This window comes from Pan troglodytes, chromosome 21 (assembly GCF_028858775.2).
Source record: "Pan troglodytes isolate AG18354 chromosome 21, NHGRI_mPanTro3-v2.0_pri, whole genome shotgun sequence".
NCBI classification, from domain to species: domain Eukaryota; kingdom Metazoa; phylum Chordata; class Mammalia; order Primates; family Hominidae; genus Pan; species Pan troglodytes.
This window is the reverse complement of record NC_072419.2, coordinates 52,145,957-52,157,472: the sequence shown is the minus strand read 5'-3', so window position 1 is coordinate 52,157,472 and position 11,516 is coordinate 52,145,957. Positions and strand designations below refer to the sequence as shown.

Below are 11,516 nucleotides of genomic sequence, written 5' to 3'. Positions count from 1 at the left end.
AGATGGCTGCTGCCTCCGAGCCCGTGGATTCGGGTGCACTCTGGGGACTCGCGCGCCCGGAGCCCCCTCCCACCCGCTTCCATCGGGTGCACGGTGCCAACATCCGCGTGGACCCCTCTGGGACGCGGGCCACACGCGTGGAGAGCTTCGCCCACGGCGTGTGCTTCAGCCGCGAACCGCTGGCCCCGGGCCAGGTCTTCCTGGTCGAGATCGAGGAGAAAGAGCTGGGCTGGTGCGGACATCTGCGTCTCGGTCTGACCGCGCTGGACCCCGCCAGTCTGGCCCCCGTTCCCGAGTTTTCTCTGCCCGATCTGGTCAACCTGGGCCACACCTGGGTCTTCGCCATCACGCGCCACCACAACCGCGTGCCCCGGGAGGGCCGCCCGGAGGCGGAGGCAGCGGCCCCCAGCCGACCTCCAACCCTCCTCGTGGAACCATATCTGCGCATTGAGCAGTTTCGCATTCCCCGGGACCGCCTGGTGGGCCGCAGCCGGCCAGGGCTCTACAGCCATCTCTTGGACCAGCTCTATGAGCTGAACGTGCTGCCTCCGACCGCGCGCCGTAGCCGCCTGGGCGTCCTCTTTTGCCCGCGCCCCGATGGCACGGCCGACATGCACATCATCATCAACGGCGAGGACATGGGCCCGAGCGCCCGGGGACTGCCAGCTGCGCAGCCCCTCTACGCGGTGGTGGACGTGTTTGCTTCCACAAAGAGCGTGCGCCTTGTCCAGCTCGAGTATGGCTGTAGGTATCCCTGGGCAGCGACCCCTCCTGGCTCAGTGTGGGGACAGGAATCTACTAGGGCTCCTTAGCCCATGTGCTAGGCCTTCGTCCGTCCGGCACTAGTTTAAGAGTGGGAGAATCTAGCTTCAAATTGCACCTCTGCTTGTGATCTTGCACAAGCCTCTACATGGTTTTGGGCCTTGGTACCTATCTTGGTTGATTGATTAAGATGCCCTACAAGTTCCCTTTTAGTTTTGATAGTGTTTCCTGTATTCACCTAGGGCAGGGATTCTAAACCAATTTTAGATATTAGGGGCCTGTTTGAGAATTGTTTGCCCTTTTCTTAGAAACATGCTTGGCCGGGCACGGTGGCTCACACCTGTAATCCCAGCACTTTGGGAGGGGGAGGCAGGCAGATCACTTGAGGCCAGGAGTTCGAGACCAGCCTGGCCAACATGGTGAAAGCCTGTCTCTACTAAAAATACAAAAAGTAGCTGGGTGTGGTGGCATGTGCCAATAATCCCAGCTATTCAGAAGGCTGAGGCAGGAGAGTCACTTGAACCCGAGAGGTGGAGGTTGCAATGAGCCGAGATCTCACCAGTGCACTCCAGCCTAGGCAACAGAGCAAGACTCTGAAAAAAAAAAAAGAAAGAAAGAGAGAGAGGGGAAGAGAGAGAAAGCAAGCAAGCAAGCAAGCTAGCTCAAGCCTGGGCAACAAAGTGAGACCCCATCTGTACAAAAAATTAAATAATTATCTGGGCATGGTGGTGCATGCCTGTAGTCCCAGCTATTTGGGAGGCTAAGGCAGGAGGATCGCTTGAGCCCAAGAATTGAAGGCTGCAGTTCACTGAGCACTGCACTTCAGCCTGGGTGACAGAGCAAGACCCTCTCTCTTTAAATAAAAAAAAAAAGAAAGAAAAGAAAGAAACATGCTCATAGACTTGGGCATATTGGCTATTGGCTTCCAGGCATAACAAACCCCAGACTGAGAGCTTCTTAATGCTGAGTATGATTCATTATAGCCCTGGTAAGCATTGCAGTTATACCTCTCATCACATTTCATGAACTCAATGCACCAGAACCCTCTTTGTGCCAGGCCTGTGCTGGAGGCTTCAGTTGCACAGGCAAATCAGACACTACCCCTGCCCCCAGAAGCTGCTAAGTGAATGGGGAAGGGATTGTGCTAAGTGTTATGATATAAACAGGGTTGCAGCTTTGTGGTAGCTCTCAGGAAGAGGTGCTTCTCTCAGCCCCATGAAGCAGGCTGGGCCCAGAGAGCAGTAAGGACTTGCCCACATTTAATGACAAAGTGGGGACCATGACCTAGACCTTCTGGATCTTGGCCTCAGACCCACCCTCCAGTTCAGTTTGCCTTTCACAGTCTTCTTCCCACAGTGCCATCCCTGCAGACTCTGTGCCGCCTAGTGATACAAAGGAGCATGGTGCACCGGCTGGCCATTGATGGGCTCCACCTGCCCAAAGAACTTAAGGATTTCTGCAAGTATGAGTGAAGACCCACAGCGCACCAGAGCACAGCTGCATCCTGGGGCCCCAGACCTGTGGCTGGCTGGTCCGAAGTTGGCCACATTGCTGCCAGCCAAGACCAGAAATAAACAGCCGATGCTGACATCTTGATCACTGGAAGGTCTCCTTGCCCCTACAGCCTATGAGAGTCACTTCGTTTAGAATCACTGCAGGTCAGCAGGTCGGAGCAAAAGAGCAGGGGTCCCTAGGCTGGCTGCTTGTTAGAGTCATCTTAGGATATGTAAAGAGTGCTGGTGTCCCACATCCCATCCCTAGGGATTCGTATTTGATTTGTTGGGAAATTAGGCCTAGACATTGTGTTTTGTAAAAGCTTCTCAAGAGATTCTCATGTACAGCCAGGGTTGAGAAGTATGTCCCTAGAAAAAAGGTTCCAACTTTGTCATATATTATAATCACTTGAGGAATTTTGAAAAATACCAATACCTGGCCTGTAATCCCAGCACTTTGGGAGGCCGAGGTGGGCAGATCACTTGAGATCAGGAGTTTGAGACCAGCCTGGCCAACATGGTGAAACCCTGTCTCTACTAAAAATACAAAAGTTAGCCAGGTGTGGTGGCAGGTTCCTGTAGTCCCAGCTACTCGGGAGGCTGAGGTAGAATTGCATGAACCCAGGAGGCAGAGGTTGCAGTGAGCTGAGGTCTTGCTCCTGCACTCCAGCCTTCCAGTCATGGCGACAAAGTGAGACTCTGTCTCAAAAAAAGAAAAAGAAAAATACCAATACTGGGTCTGACCCGAAGTCTTACTCTACAAGGCACGAAGCACTTGGCTCCTGTGTTTCCATCTCTGGTCATCTGCTTCCATACAAATGATCTCATTTCATCCTCAAAACTCCTAATGAGGTAGTGGGCAGTCATCAGACACACTTTACAGATAAGGATATCAAAGAACAAAACTATCTGGGTGACTCGTTCAAGGTTAGGGCAAGAACCTAGAACACCCAGCTCCTGGTCTGGTGCTCTTTTAACCTCATCCTATTGTCATGTCCAGGTTCTAGAATGAATAGGTCAACGCTGTAAAGTGGATTCCAAGTGTAAAGGGGAGGGTCTATGAGGTGACATTCTAGAAGGGTGAAGAAGGGAGGACAGGCGGCAGATCACTATTCCCTCACAAACCGGGGCTTTGGGGAAGCCATGTCCTACTTCAGGACTCCACAAACTCATCCAGGTCCTCTGCCTTCCGGCCAAGGTGAGCGGGGGGCACCTGCAATTGGAGGGAGTGCGGCAGCTTCCCCTGAGAAGTTGCTTTCTGGCTCTGGGGAGGTGGCGGTTCTGCTGGGCATTTGGGGGCTGGCCCTAGAATCAATTCTTTTAGAAGAAAAGCCATTCCAAACATCCTTGCCAATCAATAACTACCCGCTTGCTCACTATTCATTAATTCAACAAACGCTTCTCCATCACCTACTCCGTGTTGGGGACTGGGAGTGTGGATATGAGTAACACCTAGTTCCCAACCTCTAGACAGTCCGCTGGGGCTGGTCTTAGTTACGCCCCCAAGCTCTGCTCCCATGCCCTGCCCCTCAGGGCCCCCTCCTCAAAGAACTGAGAATAACGTTCCATTTCATTCCTGTCTCTGCAGGTGGGGCTGCTTCTCCAGGCTTGTCCCTTGGCCTCTGTAGTCCTGTAGAGCCAGTGGTGGTGGCCTCTGGTGGAACAGGCCCACTGAGCCAGAAAGCTGAGCAGATGGCACCTGCTGCCCAGGCCGGGGGCCCAGCCCTGGCAATGCCACAAGCCAGGGGCTGCCCTGGGGGGACTAGCTGGGAGACACTACAGAAGGAATACAGCCGAAACTGCCACAAATTCCCGCATGTGAGGCAGCTGGAGAGCTTGGGCTGGGACAGTGGCTACTCCAGAAGCAGAGCCCCTGACCTGGGTGGCCCCAGCAGGCCTAGGCCCCTGATGCTGTGTGGGCTGTCACCACGGGTTCTACCGGTACCCTCTGAAGCAGTGGGGAAGGAGGCCAGCTCCCAGCCTGATATCTGCATCCTCACCCTCGCTATGATGATCGCTGGCATCCCCACCGTGCCTGTCCCAGGAGTTCGGGAAGAGGACCTGATCTGGGCCGCTCAAGCTTTCATGATGGCCCATCCAGAGCCAGAGGGTGCTGTGGAGGGGGCGCAGTGGGAGCAGGCGCATGCCCACACAGCCTCTGGGAAGATGCCCCTAGTGAGATCTAAGAGGGGCCAGCCTCCTGGCTCCTGCTTGTAGATGGATGAAATAGCACCAGATATGTAGGGTGGTTTCTCCGTATGGTTCTTGGGCAGACAGGGTTGGGAGGAGGGCCTATGGCAGGGATGGGGACAGAGCTGGTGGTTGAGCCATTCTGACAAATTCCAGTCCTTCATCAGGGACTTCCAGACCCTAAAATTTCTCCAGATACCACTAAGACAGGAGATAGGTTTTGTCAGGTAGATACAATGGAAATTATCTGAGGTAGGGGCCCCTGCTTGGAGAGTTAAGGCTGCTTTTATGTTGTTTTGAAGACTTGATCAGAATTTTTTTTTTTTTTTGAGATAGGGTCTCACTGTGTCACCAATGCTGGAGTGCAGTGGCACAATCACAGCTCACTGCAGCCTCAACCTCCTGGGCTCAAGTGATCTTCCTACCTCAGCCTTCCTGAGTAGCTGGGACTATAGGCACGTGCTACATCCAGCTAATTTTTGTATTTTTTGTACAGAAGGGGTTTTGCCATGTTGCCCAGGCTGCTCCAATCTGCCTGTTTTGGCCTCCCAAGGTGTTGGGATTAGAGGCGTGAGCCGCCGTACCTGGCCTACCCAGAATTTTTTTTTTTTTTTTAATTTTTATCTTTTAGACAGAGTCTTGCTCTGTCACCTAGGCTGGAGTGCAATGGCATGATCTTGGCTCACTGCAACCTCCGTCTCCCAGGTTCAAGTGATTCTCCTGCCTCAGCTTCCCGAATAGCTGGGATTACAGGTGCCTGCCACTACGCCCGGCTAATTTTTGTATTTTTAGTAGAGACACGGTTTCACCGTGTTGGTCAGGCTGGTCTCAAACTCCCGACCTCAGGTGATCCGCCTGCCTCGGCCTCCCAAAGTGCTGGGATTACAGGTGTGAGCCACCACGCCTGGCCAGAATTTCTTATATTAAGTCCTAGGCATTTGAATTCTCCTCTTGCCTTAAATTTCCCAGCATGTTGAAGGCAGGTCATAGGACCATAGGCAAGGAAGGAAAATTAATACTTAATTGAGCACCCACTAGGTATGCCTGCTCTGTAAACATACCCTGTGGAGATCCCCATTTTTACAGATAATCAGGTTGAGGTTTAGAGGGGTAACTTATCCTAATAAGTCTCATAGCTAGTAAAAGGCAGAACCAGGCACAAAAATCAAGCAGGGAAGGAACCAACCAGGATTCACATGTTGTATAACACTCTAAAGTCTATTCTCTCCATGATATACCCTAAACTGCCTTCTATGGAACAAAAAAAAAAAAACTAGACAAGTGCTAGAATATGCAACATTCAGTTTTATTGACCCCAGGATGGGACAAGGAAAAAAGTTCAGGGAGCCTGGCTGAGTCAGCTCCCCAGAGCTCCCCAGAGGGGCCTCTTCCCCTGTAGGAAGCCTCCCAGCCCAGCTCACTTAAAGGAGACGGGTTAAGTGAGTCATCTCATGACTGGGGCAACTGCTACCAAGCCCCAAACCTCAACCTCACCGCCTGATGTTTTATCTCTTATCTTAGACCAGGGGTTGCCATTTATTTTATTTTTTTTAGATGGAGTCTCACCCTCCCAGGCTGGAGTGCAGTGGCAGCAGGATCTTGGCCTACTGCAACCTCTGCCTCCCAGGTTCAAGCGATTCTCCTGCCTCAGCCTCCCGAGTAGCCGGGATTACAGGGCCCCCGCCACCACACCTGGCTAATTTGTGTATTTTTAGTAGAGACGGGGTTTCACTATGTTGGCCAGGCTGGTCTTGAACTCCTGACCTCAAGTCATCTGTCCACCTCAGCCTCCCAAAATGCTGGGATTACAGGCGTGAGCCACCATGCCCAGCTGGATTGCCTGTTTTTTTAAAGACCTTTGAGCTAAGAAAGGTTTTTACCTTATGAAAATGTTAAAACAGGCCGGGTGCGGTGGCTCACGCCTGTAATCCCAGCACTTTGGGAGGCCGAGGCGGGCAGATCACGAAGTCAGGAGATCGAGACCATCCTGGCTAACACGGTGAAACCCCGTCTCTACTAAAAATACAAAAAATTAGCCGGGCGTTGTGGCGGGCGCCTGTAGTCCCAGATACTCGGGAGGCTGAGGCAGGAGAATGGTGTGAACCCAGGAGGTGGAGCTTGCAGTGAGCAGAGATTGCGCCACTGCACTCCAGCTTGGGCGACGGAGACAGACTCCTTCTCAAAAAAAAAAAAAAAAAAGAAAAAAAAAATTAAAACAAAACCAAGAATATACAACAGAGACTGTATGTGGCCACCTGAGTAAACTAAACAGATTAAGATTTGCTGACTCCTGTCTCATTGAGCTAGACACATGCTAGGCAGCAGGCCATGGTAGATGAGAAGACCCTTCAACCTTGTCCTTGTTCTGGAAGGAGGGCCCACGGAAGTACAACAGTGTAAGGGAGTGTGTGTGTGTGTGTGTGTGTGTGTATGGGTGGATGTGAGTGTGCACAGGTGCATGAGCATCTCTGGGCATCGAGAATAATCAGAGTTGGACCTGCTCATAAGGCCCAATCCAGCTGTCGGCCAGTTCCCGCAGGGTGCTATACCTCCGCTCAAACTCCTCCTTGGTGCAGTGCTGCAACAGCTGACCCACCTCCTCGGTGAGGTGAGTCACTGCCAGGTGCTTATCCAGGGTCTCACTCCACTTGCTGCCCAGGATGCTGTCTAGACTGGTAGCACAGCCTGCCGTCCACTGAGCCGGCAGCATGTCGGGCTGGAGCACCTGGCGGCGGGCACTGAGCATGGCTAGGATGTGGCGGCAGGGCAGGTGGAAGGCCTGGTTAAAGTAGCAGCTGCAGCTGGCAGGGGGCTGGGGCTGCACCTTATGGGTATCTTCCAGGATCTGTATGTTCATCTTTTCTGAGCCAGAGCCAATGAGGTGTGTGGATTTCTGGACCACAGCAAGCTCGCCCAGGCACAGTTGGGCTGCTGGCCCTGTGCAGATGGCATTGAGGGAGTGCTGGATGTGGGATTCTACCAGCTGCTCCACTTTGGGGCTTTCGGGGATGGTGTCTGAGGGAGCGTGATTGTTCTGGGCACACAGGCCCTGGTTGAAGTTTGCCTTGTCTGCAGAGTTCTGCTGCATGTAACGGAACAGAGAAGCCATACCTTGTTTCTCAGATGGGGTGGTACCAAAGAACTGGCTGAGGATGTGGGTGGTGACCTCGAGGCTCTGGAAGTAGCGGCTGCTCTCAGCTCGGCTTCTCCAGCGGTGAGCCAGCCAGATGCGGTCATTGAGCAGCCAGTGTGAGTGAAGCTCGGGCAGCTTGGCTGGAGGGATGCAGTTGCTCAGGAGTGTATACAACTTTCTCAGGTTGCCTGCTGTGGCTGAGCACATTGTGCTCTGCAGGGAGGTCAGGAGCAGCCTTTCCACGGGCCGTTCAAGGGACAGCTGATAGAACTTGGCCTGGAGGAACTTACAAATGTGGAAGGCTGAGAGAAGGACCTCAGCTGTGGGGAACTCCATGGCTAGGATAGGCAGTGGAAGGAAATGAGGATCCACCAGGATGGTACAGACTCTCTCCCATGCTGGATTAAACTTCTTGAATACCTGGAACATCTGGGCCAGGCCTTCAGTGTCCTCCTTGGCAGGGATGGCAAAGTAGACTGCTCGGGCAAGATGACCCTCCAGCTGCACCCGAGGTCCATCCACCAGGAAGGTATATAAGACCTTACCCCTTAGGTTATAGGTCCGGTGGATAAATAAGATCTCAGGGAAATGGTCAAAGACACTTTGCATAAAGCAGCTCTGGTAGTTGAAGGTATCTAACTGGGCAGTCTTGTTAACCTGGTGCAGCAGCATAGGTGGGCTTGAGTCCTTAATCAGGAGCCCATTCAGCATTGTCAGGGCCATGGGAGAGATGGGAGCTGTCCAAATGCCAAGGTCAAAATACTTTCTTTGCAGGGCAGCTGACCACGGGGCTTTGAGTCTCTCAAGCATCAAGTAAGCTGAGGCTGGAGGCTAGACAATCATTCCCAGATCTTTTTTCCAAAGATGGGCCTATGGAGAGTAACAGAGGTTTAAGGAGACAGCAGGGACCTGGCTCTTCAATTATTCATCCACACAATATTTGTTGAACACTTACTATATGTCAGCACTGTTCTAGGGGAAGATACACAATAAACATGTAAACAAATAAGCAAATACATATCCAATAATGAAGCTTACAAAGACCATAAACCTGAGTAACATGTCAGAGAGTAAGCTGGGGAAGGGAGGGATACTTTAGTTAAAGTGGTAATGGAAGGCCTCTCAGGGGAGAAGGATGACATTGGAGCTGAAATCTAAATGATAAGAAGTTAGCTATGGAAAGATATGGTTCCAGGGGATTTAAATAGGTATGGCCAGAGCTGCATACGGCCTTTTAAAAAAATAGCATTCTAGCCAGGTGCAGTGGCTCACACCTGTAATCCCAGCACTTTGGGAGGCCAAGGTGGGCAGATAACTTGAGGTTGGGAGTTCGAGACCAGCCTGGCCAACATGGTAAAAACCCGTCTCTACTAAAAATACAAAAAGAATTAGCCGGGTGTGGTGCCCCATGCCTGTAGTCTCAGCTACTCGGGAGGCTGAGGCAGGAGACCTGCTTGAACCCAGGAGGCTGAGGTTGCAGTGAGCCGAGATTGCGCCACTGCACTCCAGCTCTGGGTGACAGAGTGAAACTCTGTCTCAAAAAATAAAATAAAATAAAAATACGATTTTATATTTATAAATGACTGATTGGCATCCATTCTTTCCTTTGGTCCTGGTATGTATAAGAGAACTGCAATTGCTCCAAACTAGCTGTGTTATCTTGGGCAAGTCAATGACCCTCTCTGAGCCTCAATCCCTTCCACCATAAAATATGGCTAACAAATGTGCATAGCTTCTCCTGCCTCTACTATATCCCTCTTTTAGCAGCAATACTCTATTCCATTGTTTCCTCTATTTGGCCCCAGACCGAGTTACTGTCCTCATTTTACAGATGATAAATTAAGGCTCAAAGAAGCTAAGTGACTTGCCCACCATTACTCTGTAAGTAGCTGAAAGTTGAGTCTGGTTCGGGATCCTGACTGCTGTCCACAGTACCTGGGGTCCAAAAACCAACAGAGGGAATACGGCCTTTGACCTCTCACCTCTAACCTGGGTGGGAGATGTGGATGTCTGACGTTCCCAGAGTCCAGCTGGAGCCAGATGAGAAGAAAACCTTCCTCCCATCCCTTTGGGAGCTGTGTGACGGCTAACTGCGGTGATCCGCTGTCTCACACTTCCACCCCTTCAGGAAGCACTCACCCACAGCCAGGCTCCGTCGCCATTTCTCCCTATTTGACCCTGCCTCCGACTCTGACTGACATCCAAACTCACCAACCACAGCGTCAGCATCGCAGTGACTCGGACCAATGTCTGAGGAATTCGCTTTCAGGCTTTAGCGCCACGGACCAATCGTAGCGTGACGATTCGCGGGAGGGCCGTGTTGCCAGGGTTACAAGGAGCTGGCTGGAGGTAAAGATACTTGCATCTGGGAGAGCTGAGCCTTGAAGCTGGAGCTCCGGGGCCTCCCTTCAGGCTAGGCGACTGGAAGGACACGTTACTATGGAAACCCCCTCAAAAGCAGAAAATGAAAAGGAAAATAAATAGCAGTTATATATAATATATATATTTTTTCTTTTTCTTTTTTTTTTTTGAGATGGAGTCTCGCACTGTCGCCTGGGATGGAGTGCAGTGGCAAGATCTCGACTCACAGCAACCTCCGCCTCCCAGGTTCAAGCAATGATTCTCTTGCCTCAGCCTCCTGAGTAGCTGGGATTACAGGCACCCACCACCACGCCCAGTTAATTTTTTGTATTTTTAGTAGAGACGGGGTTTCACCCTGTTGGCCAGGCTGGTCTCGAACTCCTGGCCTCGTGATTCGCCCACCTCAGCCTCCCAAAGTGCTGGGATTACAGGCGTGAGCCACCACGGGTTTTGTTTTGTTGTGTGTGTGTGTGTGTGTGTAACTCTAAAGCCCCTGGAGTTTAGGAAACAGTGCATATATAGTCGTAACGCATATTCTACCTTATGGGGAAACTGAGTTCCAGGTCTCAAATTCTACTCCTCCTTCGGGGATCAGGAGCCCAACTTTTAGAGCTGAGGAAATCCAGATCCCCTTAAACAAGCCAAAACTTGGCATTCTCTAGCCCAACCCCCTCCAGTATTCTACAGAATGATGCCATGACTTACTTAGGGTCCTACTACAGTAGTGCAAGGGCCTACTGACTGGTCTCTTGTCCTCAGTTCCCTTGAAGATGGCAGACTTAGAAAACTGGGTGTTTACCAGGCCTTGGAGGATTAAGATTACCAACTAGCAACATCAAATCAGTGTTGGTACTTACGCATCGAAAATGTTATTGGGCTGGGTGCAGTAGGTCATCCCTTTAATCCCAGCACTTTGAGAGGCTGAGGCAGGTGGATTGCCTGAGATCGGGAGTTCAAGACCAGCCTGACCAACATGGTGAAACCCCATCTCTAAATACAAAAAATTAGGCAGGCGTGGTGGCACATGCTTATAATCCGAGCTACTCAAGAGGCTGAGGCAGAATCGCTTGAACCCAGTAGGCAGAGGTTGCAGTGAGCCGAGATTCTGCCATTGCACTCTAGCCTGGGCAACAAGCAACAAGAGTGAAACTCCATCTCAAAACAAAAAACAAAACACAAAAAGGTGCTTATGTAAACCTAGAGGGGAAATCTGGGATTAGAACAGGCCAACATGCTAATTTTTACAGAGGAAACTGAGGTCAAAGAAATTGCCCACAGTTCCCCAGCAAATTGCTGGCAGTCAAGTCTAAGATTCAGGTTTTTCCCCCACACCCTCCAGTCTATTTGGCCTCTTCCCACTAGAATATAAGGAAACCTGAAATCAACCTTGAAGGCTTAGTTGTAGGAAGGAGGCAAATTAAGACGCAGATTGCCAAATCCTTGAATGTGAGGCATCAGGTTCTATTTGGCTCCACAACCCCATTAGGTTGCTAATACTTAATTTTCTTTTCTTTTCTTTTTTTGTTGTTGTTGTTGTTGTTTTTTGCTTGAGATAGAGTCTCACTCTGTCACCCAGG

General features: G+C 51.2%; 3 protein-coding genes across 7 annotated transcripts; 2 read left to right on the top strand and 1 right to left on the bottom strand.

Annotated features, from left to right (window-relative positions):
- Positions 1-2: 2 nt before the first annotated feature.
- NEURL2 (neuralized E3 ubiquitin protein ligase 2) lies at positions 3-2,358 on the top strand. 2 transcript variants are annotated; one of them, XM_525342.8, is made up of 2 exons: positions 3-744; positions 2,119-2,358. In XM_525342.8, the coding sequence occupies exons 1-2, from the start codon at positions 3-5 to the stop codon at positions 2,232-2,234; spliced, it is 858 nt and encodes a 285-aa protein (XP_525342.1). In that variant the 3' UTR covers positions 2,235-2,358. The 2 variants fall into 2 exon arrangements, with proteins under 2 accessions (XP_525342.1, XP_009435598.1); XM_009437323.4 differs by having other exon boundaries at positions 2,105-2,358.
- Positions 2,359-3,268: 910 nt separating this feature from the next.
- SPATA25 (spermatogenesis associated 25) lies at positions 3,269-4,503 on the top strand. The gene is made up of 2 exons (XM_001159757.7): positions 3,269-3,453; positions 3,844-4,503. Exons 1-2 carry the CDS (start codon positions 3,399-3,401, stop codon positions 4,470-4,472), a joined length of 684 nt encoding a protein of 227 aa, XP_001159757.2. The 5' UTR covers positions 3,269-3,398; the 3' UTR covers positions 4,473-4,503.
- A 1,227-nt stretch (positions 4,504-5,730) lies between these two features.
- ZSWIM1 (zinc finger SWIM-type containing 1) lies at positions 5,731-9,877 on the bottom strand. 4 transcript variants are annotated; one of them, XM_009437206.5, is made up of 2 exons: positions 9,561-9,764; positions 5,731-8,448 (listed from the first exon to the last, which is right to left on the bottom strand). In XM_009437206.5, the coding sequence occupies exon 2, from the start codon at positions 8,386-8,388 to the stop codon at positions 6,931-6,933; it is 1,458 nt and encodes a 485-aa protein (XP_009435481.2). In that variant the 5' UTR covers positions 8,389-8,448; positions 9,561-9,764; the 3' UTR covers positions 5,731-6,930. The 4 variants fall into 4 exon arrangements, with proteins under 4 accessions (XP_009435481.2, XP_009435484.2, XP_009435482.2 ...); XM_009437209.5 differs by lacking the exon at positions 9,561-9,764 and adding an exon at positions 9,790-9,877 and having other exon boundaries at positions 6,674-8,448; XM_009437207.5 differs by having other exon boundaries at positions 6,674-8,448; positions 9,568-9,752.
- Positions 9,878-11,516: the final 1,639 nt, after the last annotated feature.